The sequence below is a fragment of the Gymnoscopelus microlampas genome (assembly GCF_963454915.1).
Source record: "Gymnoscopelus microlampas genome assembly, chromosome: 4".
Classification (NCBI taxonomy): Eukaryota; Metazoa; Chordata; class Actinopteri; order Myctophiformes; family Myctophidae; genus Gymnoscopelus; species Gymnoscopelus microlampas.
In genome coordinates, this window is record NC_139941.1 from 58,297,329 (window position 1) to 58,319,896 (window position 22,568).

Consider the following 22,568-nt stretch of genomic DNA (forward strand, 5'->3'; position numbering starts at 1 on the left):
TCTGGTTCCACTTCAAAATAGTCAATGCATTTTTCCCATTGACATTTCCAAAAAATATCAATCAATCAATTAATTTAAGCCTAGAATCAAGCCATCCAGGGTCCTGGTGAATCATTACCATAAAACATTTTTTTCCTGTTTTTTTACTTTATCTTTAATTATATGATATACTATATTTAATAATTACCATTTGTTTTGCCGTTTTCAAAAATGTTTTTTCACAGAATCAAACGTTTTATGGTCATGATTCACCAGGACCCTGGACGGCTTGATTCTAGGCTTAAAATAATTGATATAAATATTTTTGGAAATGTCAATTTCCAAAGGGGTGACAGCCGTCAATATTGAGGGAGAAGTTATGAGTGGGGCGGGTGAGGGCATCTGGTCCGATGATGAGAATTTCAGATTTATTGCAATTGGGTTTGAGGAAGTTTTTTTGCATCCAGGACTTTATGTCAGTCAGACAGGAGGTGAGGGTGGAGATGGTGGTAGCAGTGATGGTTTTGGAGGGGAGATAGAGCTGTGTGTCATCTGCGTAGCAATGGAAACCGAGGCCGTGGTGACGAAGGATTTGTCCGAGGGGGAGGATGTAGAGAATAAACAGGAGGGGGCCAAGCACTGAGCCCTGGGGGACACCACGTGGGTGACAGAGGTTGTGGTGGATTTGGAGTTATTTATGGAAATGAAATGATGTCTGTCGGAGAGGTAGGATGTAAACCAGGAGAGGACGGTACCGGTGATTCCAAGGGTGGTTTTGAGGCATGAGAGGAGTATGGAGTGGTTGATGGTGTCAAAAGCAGCACTGAGGTCAAGGAGGATGAGGATGTTGAGTGAACCGGAGTCACAGGAGAGCAGGAGGTCGTTGGTGACTTTGATGAGGGCAGTCTCTGTACTGTGTTTGGAGCGGAAGCCGGATTGGACATTTTCGAAGAGGTTATTGGATTCCAGGTAGGTGGTGATTTGAGTGGCGACAACACGTTCCAGGATTTTGTACAGAAAAGGTAGGTTGGATATGGGCCGGTAGTTGTTGGGGGAGTCGGGGTCGAGACCATTGTTTTTGGGTGTGACGACGGCGAGCTTTAGAGGAGCGGGGACAGAACCAGAGGAGAGAGAGAGGCATTGACAGTTTTGGTGATGAGTTGGGAGAGAGTGGGGAGGCAGTCCTTGAGGAGGGAAGTGGGGAGGGGGTCCAGTGAGCAGGTTGAGGACTTCATGCTCATTATAACAGAGGAGAGGTCAGATGGGGTTATATCGAGGAATGTGGAGAAGAAAATAGCAGATCTAGAAGCTCACAACACGCGTTGCGAGCTTGTAGATCTACTATTTTCAAAATATATGAGCGCTTATGCAAGAGCATTTTAGGAAGGTTGGATCGGCTCAGTAGCGCCGCTGTTATCTTTTCATGGCCACCGGGAGATCAGACATTTAACCCACGGTCCAACACACACCAGCCTTCATCCATTAATGTTCTCTACAGGCTAGTTCTCATTAACGCGGCGCGGCACGGGACTGGCCCGTCTGAGTCTCACTGGGAAATGGGAATATCCTACATGACTGCTTTATTTTAGTGTAACTCGAACGCGTACTGCTCGGTATGGGTTAAATAAATTAATATACAAACGTATTCCATTCATGTTGATGTGGTATCATAATCTGTCTTTCATGTAAGCTTCTAGCCTACTAGATTGATAAAGATTGCAAGTATATGTGTGTGTGTGTGTGTGTGTGTGTGTGTGTGTGTGTGTGTGTGTGTGTGTGTGTGTGTGTGTGTGTGTGTGTGTGTGTGTGTGTGTGTGTGTGTGTGTGTGTGTGTGTGCGCGCGTATGCGGGCCATAGTGTTTAACACTATGGCCTGTCTGTAATGAATGTACTTTTAATAAAGTGTAACAGTGTGTAATACTGTATACTCTGTGTAACACTACTGTAGTTGCTCCATATGTGTGACATTCAGTTTGTTGAGCAGCCGTGTTGATAATGAACTTTAACCTTAAACCTCCCATCATGTCTCATCTGAAAGATTTTAATTAATTACAACATTTTACTTTATAAACATATTTATTTGTTTCTGTCTTTCATTCTAACTGTTTTTCTTCAAAATTCACTGCCATCGTCTCCCCGGAAACAGATGATGTAACATCATGTCTTTAATCTGATTGGCTGATTCTTCTAAACTATAAAACGAGTCCTCCTTCATTCTCTTTCAGACTCCAGAACTTCTCTTGAGGTAAACATGTGTTTATTCTGATCTGTTTATTCTGATCTGTTTATTCTGATCTGTTTATTCTCATCTATTAAATTCAGTTTAGTTTTGATCAGTGTTGATGAAGATTACAGCCACCCTCCTCATCCTCTACTCTGTACTTCATGTCAAAGCGATCCCAGGAAGTAAGTACATTATATTTATGTTATTATATACCTACCTCTCATGTGACACTTTGATCACATGACCAGTGTGTTTTAAAGACATTTGATGGTTTCAGCAGTGAGATTTAATGAGGCTTGAATTGATGTTTAATGAACATGAACCAGCAACGCTGAAAACACACACACACACACACACACACACACACACACACACACACACACACACACACACACACACACACACACACACACACACACACACACACACACACACACACACACACACACACACACACACACCCCTCTGAAGTAACACTTTGATCACATGACGTGATGGTATCATCAGTGAGATGTAATGAGGCTTGGATTAGAGGAGCGTCTGTGAGTTCAGTTTACAGAGGTTCCCGGTTTGATCCCTGACTCCTCCTGGCTTCATGTTGAAGTGTCCTTGAGCAAGGCACTGAACCCCTAACTGCTTCTGATGAATGTGAGAATGTGGAACACCTTAGTTTAACATTATTAAAAGTAAATGAATACTTAATAGAGTTTTACTGCAGCATTCTAATCCAGTCCTATATTACACTGATCAGAGCAATGGTCTCTGAATTATGACCATATGAAGTGTTAAACACTGTGTAACACTGTGTAACACTGTGTAACACTGTGTTACACTGTGAAATACTGTGTGTAACACTGTGTAACATTGTGTTACATAGACACTGTGTCTATAATTCATTTACTTGTAATAAAGTGTAACACTGCTGTAGTTGCTCCATATGTGTGACATTCAGTTTGTTTACACAGAGTTAAATGAGGACACATTTCACATCATGTGTAAATGTACACAGAGAAATACTCCAACTAATTACATTATTTATTTGATTTAATAGTTAAAATATGTAATCACTTCATTCTGAAGTGATGAACTTTAACCTTTAACCTCCTATCATGTCTCATCAGAAAGCTTTTAATTAATTACAACATTTTACTTTATAAACATATTTCTGTCTTTCTTTCTTTATTTTATTCTAACTATGTTTTTCTTAAAAAATCCCAACCATCGTCTTCCCGGAAACAGATGATGTAACATCCTATCTTTAATCTGATTGGCTGATTTGTCGAAACTACAGAACGAGTTCTCCTTCATTCTCTTTCAGTAAACATCTGTTTATTCTCATCTGTTTATTCTCATCTGTTTATTCTCATCTGTTTATTCTCATCTGTTTATTCTCATCTGTTAAATTCAGTTCTGATCATTGATGATGAAGATTACAGCCACCCTCCTCATCCTCTCCTCTGTACTTCATGTCAAAGCGATCCCAGGAAGTAAGTACATTATATTTATTTATTATGTTAAATATACTCTTATTATATAAAATATGCATTCATAGATGTGATCTTGTTATATATAATACATTTGTATTTATGTTTATATTATTAAACATATATTGTTATACATACTTTAACTTTTGATAAATGAAATCGTTTTTAATATAAATAAACATTATGTCTGTTGATTATATACTGAATAACATACTGTTATATTGATATATCAAATATACATACAGTTTATTGTCTCCGCCAGGCCGAAAGGCATGGCGAGAGAGTATGTTTTACCCCCTGTCCGTCCGTCCGTACGTCCGTCCGTCCTGTCCGTCCGTTAGCAGCTAATCTCTGGCACCGTTGGCCCTGCCGCTGCGAAACTGTGCACACACACTCCCTGGATGGCAACTCAGAACCTCTGGCCCAAATGTTTCAGATTGGCCTGTTACAGCGCCACCAGGAGGCCGATATGTGCAAAACACATTTATTGATGCTACTCCTACAGATTTTGTCCAAACATCACACAAATCGGTACACAGTATCTCTATAGTCATGTGATCAACACGGATTTATCCGATTCCCCATATTCCATCCTGATTGCCTAAAATTGGCTTCCAAAGTTTGCAGGAGTGCTCCGTTTTGAACAAAATGCCTCAAATCATGAACGCAGCATGCAATTTCCGTGAAATTTTGCACGCACATTCCCATTAGGCCGAGGAAGAACTACCATTTGATTTTTTTCAAATCAGCCTCATGGTGGCGCTATAACAGGCCGATTCGTATTTTTACTGCACCGATCTGTGTAAAACTTTGTATGCACACTCCCTAGAGGTCAAGGAAAAACCTTTGCCCTGCATTTTTCACATCTGCCTTCTATAGCGCCACCAGGAGGCCGACTTATGTAAAACATGTTTTTTTTTATATTACTCCTTCCGATTTTATCCACATTTCATGCACATCTGTACACATGATCTCTATAGTCATGTGATCAAGACGGATGTGTTAGATTTTTCATATTCCATCCTGATTGGCTAAGATTTACATCTAAAGTTTGCAGTAGTGGCTTGTTTTGAACAAAATGGGCAAATCATGAACGCAGCATCCGATTGCGGACAAACTTTGCACGCACATTCACAATTTGTTGAGGAGCAAATACCACCCTTTTAACATTGGCCTGTTATAGCGCCACCAGCAGGTCTAATTTAGCAAAACAATTGTTTTGAACAAAATGCCTCAAATCATGAATGCAGTGTCCGATTGCCGTGCAAGGCCTAAGAAGAAATGGCTTCCTTTTCACATTGGCCTATTATAGCGCCAACAGGAGGCCACAATAACCTACCTGACTTGGCGGAGACCTGTGCTCCGAGGAGCACCTTTTCTAGTTCATAGTGTTATTATTTATAATACCATTGGTAAGCGGTAGCTCAGCCTCAAGGCCCGAACCAACAGGCTTTGGATCAATTATTTTACACTGTGCAACCTGACTTATGAACAATAAACACTAATAACACACACACACACACACACACACACACACACACACACACACACACACACACACACACACACACACACACACACACACACACACACACATGCTGATTCTAACCTTTCATTATATTAAAGTATCAGTGATGTAAAGTAACTAAGTACATTTACTTGAGTACAATTTTGAGGTATTTTTACTTTACTGGAGTACTTCCAATTTTCAGTATTTTAACTTCTACTCCACTACATTTCAAAGGCAAATATTATACTTTTACTCCACTACAATTATTTGAAAACTTTAGTTACTAGTTACTTTGTAGATTTTGATTACAAAACATACGCATTGTGAGCTTGTAGATCTGCTATTTTCAATAAAACTTGTGAAATGGGACTTTCTGCATAATGAGTACTTTCTCCTTTTGGTACTTTAAGTACATTTTGACACCAATACTTGTGTACTTTTACTCAAGTAAATTAAAAATTCTGGACTACATTCTACAATTCTACATTGCAGTATACTTTTACTTAAGTAAAACATTAGTACTCTTTCCACCACTGTATATTATATTACATTATATTAAATAATGTTATGTTCACATCCTGAAATAAATCATTATGAATCTGTTTCATAATATTATAAAAAACATTTAAATCTGTTGAATAAAATGTTTGACAGGAAGATACTTCTAATATTCACCTTTAGAACCAAACATGACTGTTTAACATGATGATGATGATGATGATGATGATGGTGATGATGATGATGATTGTTATGTGTATTTAATGTCATCTTTGTTTTATTTCCAGTGTTCTATGAGCACATTGAACTCACTGGCTGTTCAGACACAGTTAAAGACTCATATAAAGAGGTCATGTTTGCACTGGATGGTGAAGTGTTGTTCTACGCAGACTACAACAAAGGGAAGATGGTGGAGCCTCAGCCTCCGTTTGTAGATCACATGACCTGGGCAGGTTATGCAGTAGCTGTGGGTCAGCAGCACGTCTGCAAAGCCAACCTGGACACCATTCTCACTGCCTTGAAGAAACCACCAGTGAAAGGTACATGAATACTATGAACACAATAGTTATTAACTAAAACTATTGAATATATTTAACATTAATGAAAATGTTTAACCCATTCAGTCCAGGAACACATATCTGTCATTTTAGATTTCTTTGGGTGTTCAAAAATACCAGATATACAAGCTCATAGCGCAGCGCCGAGTGCTGCGCTATGAGCTTGTATATCTGCTATCTTTGAAAAAAGAAAAACATGAAAAAAGGTTGAAAACCACAGATATTATAGCAACATACGTTAGTATTTCTTTTACTGTTAGGATTTAAAAGACATTTGTAGAATCCCCAGAAGCAAATATTTTAGTTACAAATGTTTGCTTTAAAAAAATATATATATATATATATTCAAAGATTTGCACAAACTTTCATGATTTTTCAAAAAAAGCAGATCTAAGCTTGCTGACCATAGCGCGGCACAAACACACTCACACACACACACACACACACACACACACACACACACACACACACACACACACACACACACACACACACACACACACACACACACACTTTAATTTCTTTATTTGGATTTTCAATTAAAATACATGAATCATGTCAAATCCAGTTAAAACAGTTACCATCAAAATGAAACATATCAAAATGTATTCATATTGTGATATTTAATTTCTCTCTTAAAATAACAACCTTTCTGTGAGTGTTATCTCTGTTATCCTGGAAATACATGATGGGGTCTGACAGACAGACAGACAGAGAGACAGACAGACAGACAGACAGACAGACAGACAGACAGACAGACAGACAGACAGACAGACAGACAGACAGACAGACAGACAGACAGACAGACAGACAGACAGAGTCCTTGTTTACTCAGCCACTGTAGAAAACTGGATAAATAGTGAAACAACACTTAACTGTTAGCTCAATTACATTGTATTTAAGATATTGAAAACATTTGAATGCCAGATTTCACATCCTGAACCTATTTTAGACTTTATGTAGTGACATACAGTATTTGGCCCATGGGGGGCAGTTAGCCTAGTGTTGATATTATAGAGATGATAATAAAACTGAACATTAATGACATTTTTAATTGTCTATTTCCAGATGGATATGTGTTCTATCAGGCTGCCCGCTGTGTGTTTAACTCCAGTGAGCTGAAGGACATACAGTACATATACACATGGAATTTCGATGGTGATGAGCTGGTCAGGTGGGACAGTAGAGTAGATCAGTGGGTTGGATACACTGAGTTTGGTGTGAAGAACGCAGAGCGCATGAATAAAGATCCTGGAATACTGGCTGCGGTGAGAGCAAACCGAGAGGCAGCCTGCAAACCCAACATTGAGCTCTACTACTCCTCTGTTCTGAACAAGAGAGGTGAGCTGATCTCAGAGCAGCACTCAACACTCATCACCTCATAAACTATAACATGACATCATAATAAATCATTCTATCATTCTATTCAAAGCAGATATAAAAGCTCATATAGCGGACACCGAGTGCCGTGCTATGGGTTTGTAGATCTGCTATTTTTGAAAAATCGTGAAAATTATAATAAATATATTTTTAAAGTGAACATTTGTAACTCGAATCTTTGCTTCTGGGGGTCCCTGGAACAACATTTTTGACAAATGTTCGCTTTAAAAATACATATATTTAAAGATTTGCACACATTTGCATGATTTTGAAAAACATTGCAGATCTACAAGCTCATAGCGCATCACTCGGTGCCGCGCTATGAGCTATTATGGTATACAATAATAATAATAACAACAATAATAATAATAATAATAATAATAAGGGTAATAATAATAATAATAATAATCATCTTTTTTAGGAGTGGAGCCCAAAGTGAGTCTGAAGTCAGAGACTCCCCCTCGTCGTGGTGAACACACTCACATGCTGAGGTGCAGCAGCTACGACTTCTATCCTAAAGTGATCCTGGTGACCTGGTGGAGAGGTCAAGAACCTTTGACCTCTGGTTTCTCCTATGCCGATCTGTCTGATGGAGACTGGTACTACCAGTACCACTCCTACCTGGAGTACACACCCAGGTACACACCTAACAGACACCTATACATAGAAATACACACCTCTACTGGTACTACCAGTACCACTCCTACCTGGAGTACACACCCAGGTACACACCTAACAGACACCTATACATAGAAATACACACCTCTACTGGTACTACCAGTACCACTCCTACCTGGAGTACACACCCAGGTACATACCTAACAGACTAACAGAACAAATTGTGTGTGTGTGTGTGTGTGTGTGTGTGTGTGTGTGTGTGTGTGTGTGTGTGTGTGTGTGTGTGTGTGTGTGTGTGTGTGTGTGTGTGTGTGTGTGTGTGTGTGTGTGTGTGTGTTACAGATCTGGAGAGAAGATCACATGCATGGTGGAACATCCCAGCCTGACCGCGCCTATCAAGATGGACTGGGGTCAGTTACTGTAATCTACTGTAATCTACTATAGGCTTACTCTACTGTAATATAATGTAATCTACTGTAATGTGTTACACTACACTCTGTTTTAAGGGTTCAAGGATTCTTCTCTTTTTGAACCCGAAGATACATTTGTTTTGCAGAAAGGAAACACAGCAACCCAATTAAAAACAAGACTAATAATACAGACACCAGAAATAAAAATCAATACAAATACATTAAAACATCCTAAAAAAAAAGTAACTATTCTAATAAGAAGGTCATGACAGGAGCCTCACCTACTTAGAGCTTAAGTGTCACGTCTAGATGAGGTACATCATCTTTGTTTACTAATGGCTGCAGGTACAAAGACATTCATAGAATTTATATTATTTATATAATTTATATAATTTACACATCATGGTCAGAAGCTGCTGGAGTGAAGGAGCTGAGAGTGACTGTAAAGTATGAGAACAATCCTGAGAGATGGAACTGGTCTTATATAAATGCTGCATTAATATCAATGGTATTGGTCTCGTGGTTAGAGTGTCTGCCCTAAGATTGGCAGACATTGGCAGCACTTGGTGCCACGCTACGAGCTTGTAGATCTGCTATTTTAGAACAATTGTGAACATTTTTGCAAATCTTTGAATGTATACTTTTTTAAAGCGAACATTTGTAACTGTCAAATGTCTTAATGTTTCTGAAAAACTATTGTTGCTATAATATAAGTGGTGCTCAAACTTTTTCTTGTCAAGGACCCCAACATTAGCTGATCCCCATCAAAATATGTTGTTCCAGCCCCTCCCCCTCCAGAAGCAAAGATTTGAGTTAAAAATGCTGTTTTTAAAAGAAAATAGCAGATCTGCTATTTTTGAATAGCCAAAGTCTTAAATAATGCTTATAGCTCAAATATAAAATGACACTGGTGATTCCATGCCAGAGTCAGTAAAGAACAAGGTGTTTTAATCTACTGTAATAATATAATATGATATGATATGATATGATATAATATAATATAATATTTGTATTGTCAGATGACTCCATGTCAGAGTCAGTGAAGAACAAGGTGGCCATGGGAGCATCAGGTCTGGTTCTGGGTCTGGTCATGTTCCTGTCTGGATTCATCTACTTCCAGTGGAAGAAACGAGGTGATTAGCATGTTTAATCAACATGTTAATTAACATGTTTAATTAACATGTTTAATTAAGTATTATAATACCAGTGGAAGAAATTAGATGATTAGCATGTTTAATTAACATGTTGACTGTTTTGTGTTATTGTGTTATTGTGTTGCGTGTACATTTATGCATTGTATGGAGAAATACACACAAACATAGGATTTATTTGTGTCTGTTTTAACTGTCTCTCTTCTTCTTCTATTAGGTCGTATTCTGGTGCCGACAACCAATGACGATCTTTAGACTCCTCCCACACACCCAGGTTCACTTCCTCTTCCTTTATACCAAACTGTGTAAAAAACTTGTGTAAGAAGTGAAACAACTAGCCCTTGTAAACCATCCCGGTCATGTGAATTCACATTATAATGTGTCTTCTGCTTCATTTATCATAATAATGAACCTAATAATCACATTTAATAATCAAATGTTTTGTTGTATCAGACAACACTGATGAGTGAGATGGGGGGGGGGGGGTCCTCTTGGTAAACTGTGGTTTGGACCATGAGCATTGAACAAAACATTTCAGTGAACTGAACCCAATGATTCAGTTCATTGAACACAACATTTCAGTGAACTGAACCCAATGATTCAGTAAATTGATAACACTGATCATTCCATCACTAGCAGGATCAAAGACAGAACCTTGTGGTCCAAAGGAGAGTGTTCTACCAACTGAGCTGCCATTCCATTCCATTCCATTACAGTCATTTAGCAGACACTTTTATCCAAAGCGACTTACAATAAGTGCATTCAACATAGGTAGGGAACAAAACTACTAATCACCAGAAGTCCTAAGTGTATTTTCTGCTAAAACAAGCAACTAAGAAGAGTATATATCGCTAGGTAAAAGTGCAATATATCAGCTACCTACTGTCTTAAACAGATGAGACAAATAGCAAAATCAAATGAGCACGAGCTAAAACAATTAAGTGTATAGACTAAACAAGATCCAATAAAACAATACAATAATAAAACAAGAGTTTGTACAACTAGTTAACAACAAGCAGCTAAGGCGAAGAGGAAGGGTAGTGTTTCCTGAAGACTTGGCTTTTCAGTCTGCGGAGAAAGATGGGCAGTGACTCTGCTGTCCTGACATCAGTGGGGAGTTCATTCCACCACTGTGGGGCCAGAAAAAGTTGTGACCGTGTAGATCGGCCAGAAAGACTCTTGAGCGACGAGGCAATCAGTCGCCCCGAGGTGGCAGACCGCAGTGGTCGGGCAGGGGTGTAAGCATCGACCATAGCCTGGAGGTAAGAAGGAGCTGTTCCTTTCACAGCCCTATAGGCTAGCACCAGGGTTTTAAACTGGATGTGAGCCGCTACGGGGAGCCAGTGTCGAGAACGGAGAAGGATAGTTGTGTGGGAGAACTTGGGGCGGTTGAACACCAGACAAGACGTAGCTTTCTGAACAAGCTCCAGAGGTCTGATGGCAGATGCCGGAGCACCACCTTCCTACTAAGATACACTATTGACAAAGTATTGGTCAAATGTTGTTTGAATGGACTGAGTTGTTTCTATTTTGATGATTACTGTAGTTGCAGGGAGACTTGTTCATGATCTATTAACTAGCATAGTTTTAAATCATTAAATACTACCACACATTTAACAAGTTATGAATAATACATTAACTAATACTTTAGAAATGATTCATGTACTATTATAAGGGAAGGTTGTTCTAAAGTGTTAACATGTTCACACAGTTAATACATTCTGATTCTTATTGGTTTATTGTCTTTTCACAGAACACCTGGGTGTGTTTTCAGAGAAGCAGTGAGTCATCGCTGCCCCTGGTGGAGAGAGGAGGAAATACATGTGTGTTCATTCATCTTTTAAATAGTCATAACAGCAGCACAATGATGACATCATCAACCTTTTAAATAGTCATAACAGCAGCGCAATGATGACATCATCGACCTTTTTCAAAAACGTGTCCTTTAAACAAGTGGACAACTATTAAAATGTAGTAGACGTGAATGCCTGACAGGGCTTCCTGTTACGACCGCCTACCTGGTTTGTGTTTTTTGTGTTTTTTGTGTTCCTCTGAACCCTGTTGAAGGGCCTGTTGCAGCCAATGTGATTGTGGTTTACTAGGTGTATGAAGTTGCTGTGATATTGTGAAGGTGCTGTGACATTACTGATTGACCTGGGCTAAGGCGGGGCTTCAGCCAATCTGGGGGCTCAGCCTATGTGGGGGTGTCACAGGTGCACAGCATTAGGGAATCACAGAGGGAAACCATACAGTTTTTCAACCGTGTGTGTTTCTGTTTGTTTTCAGTTTGTTTTGAGTTATTTTGGGTTTATTTTCTTATCACAGTTAGTTGTTTAGTTTTCCGTTAAACACCCGGCTTTGTTTATGCTGTTATCATCCTGCTTCAAAATAAACATTTTAAATGCACTCAAAGAGAAGACCTGAGTTACTGTCAACACCACGCGTTGGAAAAGCTTCACACCATATCCCTCACTGGACATTATTTGTTGTTCTTCTGCCTTTACAGGCCTTTATGCTGAAAAGATATTTAATACAACTAAAACATACTTAAATGACATAAAACATACAGGGGTTCCCATGGAAATAAGAAAACATTTCCAAATAGTGAAAAAGCTCTAGATATACCGTAATAGACAGACAGACAGACAGACAGACAGACAGACAGACAGACAGACAGACAGACAGACAGACAGACAGACAGACCCATTAACAGACAACGTCACACTGATAAGAACCAGTATGGTCGCGCAGAAAGAAACCCATTCTGTCATGTCTCTAGGACGCCTCACTAGCCAACACACAGGAGAAGGTTGAATGAACTGAAACCAGAGAAACCCTGAAACAATATGTTGGGAATTGATTGCATGAAACAATCACCTGTGCGTTCAGTCTCAATGTTGGTAAACACATAATTGGTCTATAGACTGACAGACTGACAGACAGACAGACAGACAGACAGACAGACAGACAGACAGACAGACAGACAGACAGACAGACAGACAGACAGATAAATAGATAGATAGAATCCTCTCCTTTCCAGTTGCCTCCTGGCGCCCCCTGGCAGCTTGGCCACCACATTGAGGGGGTCCCAGGTGGTGACAGTAAAGGGACAATTTAAGGACTTTTAAACCTCTTTAATACCTTTAAAAAAATGTAATCAGATTAAAAAAGAGCATTACTGCATCAAAAGTAATCAACAAACTATACTATAAAAAAAAGATCAAAAAAGATCCAGCCGCCAAAACCATCAATTTTTTCTAAATACAATCCCACTAGAACAAACAAAAAACTATACCTACCTTGGCCTAGACATCAGCAGCACAGGGAACTACAACCAAGCTGTAAAGGACCTGAGAGACAAGGCAAGAAGGGCATTCTATGCTATCAAAAGAAATATCAAAATAGACATCCCAATTAAAACCTGGCTTAAAATACTGGACTCTGTGATAGAACCAATTTCCCTCTATGGTTGCGAGATCTGGGGACCATTAGCAAACCATGACCTTGACAAATGGGATAAACACCAAACCGAGACCCTACACACAGAATTCTGCAAATCCATTCTCCGTACCCAGCGAAAAACACCAAATAATGCATGCAGGGCAGAACTAGGACGATACCCACTCATAATCAAAATAAAAAAGAGAGCACTTAAGTTCTACAACCACCTAAAAGAAAGCGACCTAGACGCACTCCATAACAAAGCACTCACACACAGCGAAACTCTAGAAAGATGCCCCCTCAGCCAGCTGGCCATGGAACTCCGGGCACAAACACAAACAGAGCCACGAGATAGAAAACCCATCGGATAAAACAAAATTATAAAACAGCAAAAGGAAAACTACCTGACACATTGGAAAGAAGCAACACAAAAGCAGAGTAAATTAGAATGCTATCTGGCCCTAAACAGAGAATACGCAGTGGCAGAATACCTGAGCACCGTGACCGACCCAAAACAAAGAAAAATATTAACTAGGTACAGACTCAGTGAGCACAGTCTTGCGATCGAGAAAGGTCGTCACAGGCAGACCTGTATCCCGAGAGAAGACAGACTATGCACCCACTGCACACACAAAAGGAAGTGGAAACCGAGCTACACTTCCTAACCGTCTGTCCATTGTACCAAGACATCAGAGACACATACTTCCCACAGATTACAACCACACACAGAGATTTTTAAAACATGACCAATGACAAAAAACTCCCATATCTGCTGGGCGAAGTACAACAATGTGCAAACACAGCAGCAAGATTCGTGAGTTGCTGTGATAGGAGAAGGATATCGAACGGAACACAACCACCCTAAAGACTAATCATTGGCCCCGATTCATAAAGAGAGTCGTATATCTGGTGTAAATAAAGTTCCTAAAGGAGTTCGTATTTTTGGTACTCACAAACGAACGTGCAATGCAAAAAGGGGTTCGTATATGACAGAGACGTGCGTATGACCAGTGCGTATGACCAGGTGTGATGATTACTCTGGAAGGCTGCATCCAACAGCATCCAACTTCAACGTCACCGGGCTGAACCGTGCTAAACAGTGTTGCCATGTCCGCTCATTATAAGCGAATTTGGGCTTATTTTTCTGTAAAGTTGCTTGTAAATATTGGTAGCTGTGGGATAAGGTTTTTGGGGCTTGTTTCTAAAGTGTAGTTGGTTATTTGGGCTTGTTTCACAATTGTTTAATTGTTTTAACCGGTGGTTCTCAAATATTTTTATATTATATATATTTTTATATTATATACCCCAAGTTAATGCTAATATATCCCTATAAGCCCCATCTGAAAATGTTTTGTGCCAGCTGGAGGCAGATTTGTGTTGTTAGAATGATTAAAAATTCCTCCAAATCTTCCACATTTTATTACACGATTCTTTTTTTAAATAGCAGATCTACAAGCTCACAACGGTTTAATTAAAGTGCTTATAATGGCAAGTGCCAGTTGCTTCTTTTGGGCTTGTTTTCCTAGACCTGGTTGCTTATTTCTCTCAACATCTGGCAACGCTGATGCAAGTTTGAAGTTCAACTCCGCCTCGTCTAAAGATACCAGATGCGTTGTCGCATCGCCTTGACAACTGTTCTGTGTGGAAGCGGATCACGTAATAAATGCTCTCATGTGTAATGAGAATAAAGAAGTTTACAAGGTTTAACCCCATTACCAAATAAAAGGCTAATAAAACGTGGAAAGGATATTATAAGAGGCAAAAAGATTATGTTGAAAATAAATCCGCAGGGCATAGTGGAGCGCTTTTATCCGATAATGGACCAGAGCTTATTGATTAAATTAGTTAATTTGGGATATCACTGTCCGTCGGAATGGGGAATAGTTCTGGACACAGCTTTCATCCACTTCATTTTTCCTCATCAGATGGTAATAGGCTGTTGTGTGTGGCGTTCATGTGATCAATATACAGTAGCCTGCAGTAGGCTTTACAAATGAATACCGCGCACGGACACTGATGCAAGTCAGTCCCTCCGCAGTTTCATTAAGGCATCATAGCCTATTTTCATTATTACGTGACACTTTGGCTGAGATGGCCCGCGAGGGAACTATAATAATTCAGCTCTAAATGCGACTCATAGCCTAGAAAATAAATAAAAAGCGGTGGAATCTACATCATGTCTATATTATGCATAGGCTACACGCAATACATCGTTTGACATTTATTTTTAATTGTTTAGATATGTGTTGACAAATGTTGGGCACATATATATTTTATTTTAGGTTTGCCACTGTTGTAATTGATTTTGGCATGAAGAATAAAGCATTCTAAAGACATACGCACATTTCAGCCCTGGTACGCCAGCCTCGGGGCTGACCTGAGAACGTGCGCACCTGACGCACAAAACACAGACCAAAAAATCTTTATGCATCAGGTGGATATGTACGACTTGTCCTAAATGCCGGTACGTACAAAATATGGTCGCAAATCCCTTTATGAATCGGGGCCAATGTGTATATTCCTGCACTATACCTGCACCCAGTGATCTTGGTACATAGAAATTGACCTATTGAAGACTCTGACTTTCAAATGTACATTTTTTGTTTTGATTGTATTGCTGTATTGTTGTATTGTGCTTTTTGCTTTGGCAATGTAAACGTATGTTTTCTCATGCCAATAAAGCCCATTGAATTGAATTGTGAGCTTGTAGATCGGCTATTTTCACAATATTTATCTGTGGAACCGAGTCAAATAAATGTAATGCCTCAACTCCTACAATTCCAATCACCTGGGGGGTCCCAGTTCAAAAATGATTATTTTGGGGGGTCCCAGTTCAAACATGATTATTTTGGGGGGTCCCAGTTCAAACATGATTATTTTGGGGGTCCCCAGTTCAAATATGATTATTTTGGGGGGTCCCCAGTATTTTGGGGGGTTGTATGTGCAGCAGATACATTACATACTGAGGAAGAGTCTAACTGCAATAAGTATAAAGTGTAGCTTTTTGAGTTGACCTTAGTTGCTTCATTTTCCATAACAAACCACCATCACAGCGACCCCTGGAGTCACAAGATTCTACAGGTGACAAAGTTAGGTGCTGCAAGCAGTCCTGCAGAACACAAAACACACACACACACACACACACACACACACACACACACACACACACACACACACACACACACACACACACACACACACACACACACACATTATATAGATATATTTCCCCATAACATGTTGGACATTATTCCAACACAGGCTGAGCTTGAACACTGATGTTCTTGTTGTAACTTTATACCATCTAAACAAGTGGTTCTCAACCTTTTCAGACCGTGACCCCCCAATATAATCATAAGGCATTACATTGTGTTTGACTCTAGATTTAAAAAAAATGAAAATAGCAGATCTACAAGCTCACAACGCCTCGCTCCCAAGTTAAAATAGGATTATTTTGGGGGGTCCCCAGTTCAAATAGGATTATTTTGGGGGGGTCGTGGCCTGAAAAGTTTGGGAACCCTTGATCTAGACCAGCTTCTTAATTTTCACAGTACCAATCTGCCACAGACCCATAGGGACTAAATCATTCTTTCAGAAATGGAGATTTAATGTTTTTCAAGAGCAGCTCATTTAATTTGTCACCTTATTTTATATCAAACAAGAGAAAAAAAAGAAAGAAAAAGAAGGGAAAAAAAGGTTATCAGAATCCATTTTATTGGCCTGTGTTTTTACACAAACATACAGTGACTGGTTGGCTGTTGGCTGGCTTCACACAAACATCACAGCAAAGTAAGGGTTAATATTATAGCTGAAACTGAAAATCAATCTAAAGTAGAAGTATGAATGTGATGGCAGTTGTGTTATGCAGCGCTCACAGTTGTGTTATGCAAACCCCACATCATCTTCTAAATCACATTTCCCCTGAGCAGCAATGTGCATCACCACGGCAACACACCATCTTCATCACCATGACAACACACCATCTTCATCACCATGACAACACACCATCTTCATCACCATGACAACACACCATCTTCATCACCATGACAACACACCATCTTCATCACCACGACAACACACCATCTTCATCACCATGACAACACACCATCTTCATCACCATGACAACACACCATCTTCATCACCATGACAACACACCATCTTCATCACCATGACAACACACCATCTTCATCACCATGACAACACACCATCTTCATCACCATTACAACACACCATCTTCATCACCATGACAACACACCATCTTCATCGTCATCGGCAACACAGCTCCGTAAACTCACTATCCAGGGGGAGGAGCTTAACCACTATAACACAGACGTCCCTCAGGGATCCGTACTAGTGACCTTTATGTTTACGCTCGACATTAACATATCTTCACTGAAAACAGCAGATCTACAAGCTCACAGCTTGTCCATCTGCTATTTTCCTGCAAAGGTTTTCCCAGAGTAGGGATACTGGGGTTTAAGTGGTTAAAACCAAACCGTGAAATGTACTGAAATTTACAAACAAATATACCACGACCAATCACCATTCAGCAGAGTTGTAGCCCCTCCCCTTACCCATGTTTATGACCCATATTTTGTCAAAAAAAAAGTGCAAAAGATTAATAAATTCTAATCAATTTGAAACACTTTGATTTGATTCGTTTTTCAAACATAAATCAAGTCAAAGTTTGATTTGAAACGTTTTCCAAATGAGCCTCTCTGCAAGCTGACAACACGTCACATTGTGAGCTTATAGATTGACTATGTTTGAACCCATTAAGACTGGAACACATCCATGTCATTTTAACATTTCTTTGGCAAGTTTTTTAATTGTGAAAATCGTGCGTGCTTCCGTTCAGTTTGTTGAGCAGCCGTGTTGATAATGAACTTTAACCTTAAACCTCCCATCATGTCTCATCTGAAAGCTTTTAATTAATTACAACATTTTACTTTATAAATATATTTATTTGTTTCTGTCTTTCATTCTAACTGTTTTTCTTCAAAATTCACTGCCATCGTCTCCCCGGAAACAGATGATGTAACACCATATCTTTAATCTGATTGGCTGATTCTTCTAAACTATAAAACAAGTCCTCCTTCCTTCTCTTTCAGACTCCAGAACTTCTCTTGAGGTAAACATGTGTTTATTCTGATCTGTTTATTCTGATCTGTTTATTCTCATCTGTTTATTCTCATCTGTTAAATTCAGTTTAGTTTTGATCAGTGTTGATGAAGATTACAGCCACCCTCCTCATCCTCTCCTCTGTACTTCATGTCAAAGCGATCCCAGGAAGTAAGTACATTATATTTATGTTATTATATAATATATACATTTATATCTACTGTTATTATATAAAACCAAATATGAACAATGCACAATACAAACAAATGACATGTGACACACACACACACACACACACACACACACACACACACACACACACACACACACACACACACACACACCTCTCATGTGACACTTTGATCACATGACCAGTGTGTTTTAAAAGACAATTGATGGTTTCAGCAGTGAGATTTAATGAGGCTTAGATTGATGTTTAACGAACATGAACAGCATTTCAATCAGAAACACTCTCGTCTTAGTAGATAAAGAACCATTTATTGCCACAAATGGAATACAGTTAAGCTTGGCGTTAAAGCTCCGCTCTTGGGAGAATATTCACTGAATTTTGTCGAAGCAGCCTGCTAAGCATATATTCAGAGAATGCTTAAGCAAATCCCCCATAGGGATACAATGTCAACAATAAGCAATACATTGACATATTTGTTAGAATTTAGCAGATATACATGATAAACACAAGTATTTGAGCCTAGCAAGATTTTAAACAGCAGATATACATGATAACCACAAGTATTTGAGCCTAAGCCAGACTCTAAACAAAGCAGATATACATGATAATCACAAGTATTTGAGCCTAAGCAGACTCTAATCAAAAGGTGGAGGCTGGGGTGGAGGAGGAGCTAGCAAAATGCAGTGGTTCAGCAACCAAGAAAGACCTAGAGAATATGAAGCCGTATTTATAGGAACCTCTTTGCTCAAGCGTGAGCTGTGATTGGATAATGAGTGTGTGATGTAATGACCAGCTGGGCTGTGAATGGGGAATAGAAAGCTGATGTTCACATCAGCTGACTGACTGCTGGTTACGCTTTGGCGTGCACGACTTCCGTGTCCTGCATGAACTAACGCTATGCTTCATTTCAATCAGAAACACTCTCGTCTTAGTAGATAAAGAACCATTTATTGCCACAAATGGAATACAGTTAAGCTTGGCGTTAAAGCTCCGCTCTTGGGAGAATATTCACTGAATTTTGTCGAAGCAGCCTGCTAAGCATATATTCAGAGAATGCTTAAGCAAATCCCCCAAAACCAATAAATGCATACTCTCTGGTTTCAGCCGAGCGGCAGCTAGGATACTCAGAGAGTGCATAACAGAAATCCCCCCAACACACGGAAGCCAACGCCAAGCCTAAAAAACGCCTTTATCAGTCATACTATATTATGTGAAGTAGCAAACCTGTTACTGACTTAAAAGAGAATGCGCACGCATCCTGAAGTCATACAATTATGTGATAAGAGACTATGTGTCACAGCAGCTTGCTGTGGACCTCAGCATTTAATTATTAAGCTATACTAAAAGAATGCAAGCATGCATCTTAAAACGAGGTCATCCTACAATTAATGAGATATATACTGTGTGTGTTCAACAGCCATGTTGATCCTGTACTTCAGGAGTGCTTTAAATGCAAGCATGTATTTGTGTGTTCAACAGCCCTGTTGATTCCTGAGCTTCAGGAGTTCCTCAGCATTAGATTGTTAAGCTAAACTAAACAAATGCAAGCATGCATCTTAAGACTATGTGTTCAACAGGCCTGATGAATGCAGAAACCTGTTGATTCCTGAACTCAGGAGTCCTAGACGGTATCGTAAAGCGATGCTCACTGCTCCGCTGCACCGCGAATAGGATTCGAAAAGGACATTCTATTTCTTTTTAAAGAAATCTGATATATATAAATATATATGTATGAGGTCATCCTATGATGAATGATAACTAATGTTTATCATTCATGATAAATAAAGTGTACTAACTAGGTGTAACAGCAGCTTGCTGTGGACCTCAGCATTTGATTGTTAAGCTATACTAAAAGAATGCAAGCATGCATTTTAAAACGAGGTCATCCTACAATTAATGACGTATATATACTATGTGAGTGTTCAACAGCCATGTTGATCCTGTACTTCAGGAGAGCTTTAAATGTAAGCATACATTTGTGTGTTAAACAGCCATGTTGATCCTGAGCTTCAGAAGTTCCTCAGCATTTGATTATTAAGCTAAATTAAACAAAAGCAAGCATATGCGTCTATGTGTTCAACAGGCCTGATGAATGCAGAAACCTGTTGATTCCTGAACTTCAGGAGTCCTAGACGGTGTCCTAAAGCGATGCCCACTGCTATGCTGCACCGTGAATAGGATTCGAAAAAGGACATTCTATTTATTTTTTAAAGAAATCTGATATATATATATATATATATATATATATATATATATATATATATATATATATATATATATATATATATATACATATATATATATATATACATATATATATATATATATATATACACATATATATATATATATATATATATATATATATATGTATGATGTCATCCTATGATGAATGATAACTAATGTTTATCATTCATGATAAATAAAGTGTACTAACTATGTGTAACAGCAGCTGCTGTGGACCTCAGCATTTAATTATTTAAGCTATACTAAAAGAATGCAAGCCTGCATTCTTAAAATGAGGTCATACTACATTTAATGAGATACATACTATGTGTGTTCAACAGCCATGTTGATCCTGTACTTCAGGAGTGTAGCCTACTTAACCAGAAAGTGTACTATAGGGTTGAGATTGCTTGGTTGCCCCTAGCAACGGAACGCCCCTGTAATCACCACTGATTAATAACATATGTGTGTAACAGCAGCGTGCTGTAACTTCCTATCCGCTCAGATAAGAGGGATGCAAGCATGCATCCGTAAAAGGTCAACTATCTTCATCAGAATGAACCCATGCCATTGCCAACCACTTTTGAATGCAGACTCTATTTAACCGTCTCCTCATACAGTACATGCCACTCATTGCTTTTTGAGCAACTTCAAGTTTAAGCCTAGACCAATGTAGCTGCACCAATGCAATGCAGAAATGAGTGAGAGGTATACAGCTGCGCAGCAGTCCACATCTTTTGTAGAGGAGACAGAGCCGGGCCGTGAACCATGACCTTGGCTTTCCCTTGTCGGTCAGGAAGAACATTAGTCTTGCCTCGCCAGAGGACGTCTTTGCAGATACTGGATCATGGAGAACAGAGACAAAACATGGTTTTAGTTAGGGTTAGGGTTAGAAATTATGACGTTTGCACCTCCCCCCCCTGTCTGATTTACAGTGTTTAAGAGTTTAAGATGTTAAGTTCATCCTACAAAAGTATGAAACTATGTGTAGCAGCAGCATGCTGCAGACCTCAGAAATTAATGAATCAAGCTAAACTAAATTAAATATTGTAAAATGTAATAACTATATGCAGCAGTAAGCATACTGCGGACCTTACCCATCACGCACAGATAAAGAAATGCAATACAAAACAGGATCATACTACCCAAATCAGTGCAGTGGAACCCAGCCAACACTTTCAGCAGCATACTTATGCCTGATGTCAATCTCAGATACGTAGATAGCGATCCACAAAAGCTTCAAGTTCCACAAGCATGCAGAACACCACCTAGATGAACTTTTGGAAAGACACACACAAGAGCAAGCATGCAAGCCTTCTCGTCTGGACGCTGTGGAGATCTGCAAGCATACAGCTGGATTATCTCATTCACTCATGGTGAACGTAGTAGCGGCAAAGCATGATTTATAGCTGTAATGTTAGCAGCAAGTATAAGTAGCTTTTTAGTAGTAGAATCAGTATCTCACACTTTTTAGAACTAACATCAACCCAACCTGAACCTTCCCGACATCCGTGATGGAAAGAAGGTCATGCTATCAAAAGCCTTGGATCACCATAATGGCAGTCGCTCATAAACAAAACAGAAGCAGTGTGAATTCAACGAATGAATATCCCTTTACAATGACATGGTTAGCTAAAAGTTAAGTAACATGCAAATTACTTCAATGCACTATGAATCCGCTCCCTGCATCTAAGTCATAAGCTGATAGAATTGAAGCAGCAGAGAATCAGATTAACCTTTGCTTGCCCTCTAAATGGCACCCCCTGGAGGACAACCCAC

At 39.3% G+C, this 22,568-nt stretch overlaps 1 protein-coding gene across 1 annotated transcript in view; it reads left to right on the forward strand.

Annotated features, from left to right (window-relative positions):
- Nucleotides 1-2,252: 2,252 nt before the first annotated feature.
- The window catches only part of LOC311044164 (H-2 class II histocompatibility antigen, I-E beta chain-like), a gene marked incomplete at its 3' end in the record, with an annotated part of 33,419 nt that continues 13,103 nt past the window's right edge, over nucleotides 2,253-22,568 (forward strand). Inside the window, exons 1-5 of the mRNA XM_084055583.1 lie at nucleotides 2,253-2,385; nucleotides 3,612-3,690; nucleotides 5,983-6,234; nucleotides 7,321-7,593; nucleotides 8,054-8,270. Coding sequence (XP_083911709.1) covers nucleotides 3,624-3,690; nucleotides 5,983-6,234; nucleotides 7,321-7,593; nucleotides 8,054-8,270 — 809 coding nt within the window. The 5' untranslated portion in view covers nucleotides 2,253-2,385; nucleotides 3,612-3,623. The remainder of the gene's footprint in view (nucleotides 2,386-3,611; nucleotides 3,691-5,982; nucleotides 6,235-7,320; nucleotides 7,594-8,053; nucleotides 8,271-22,568) is intronic.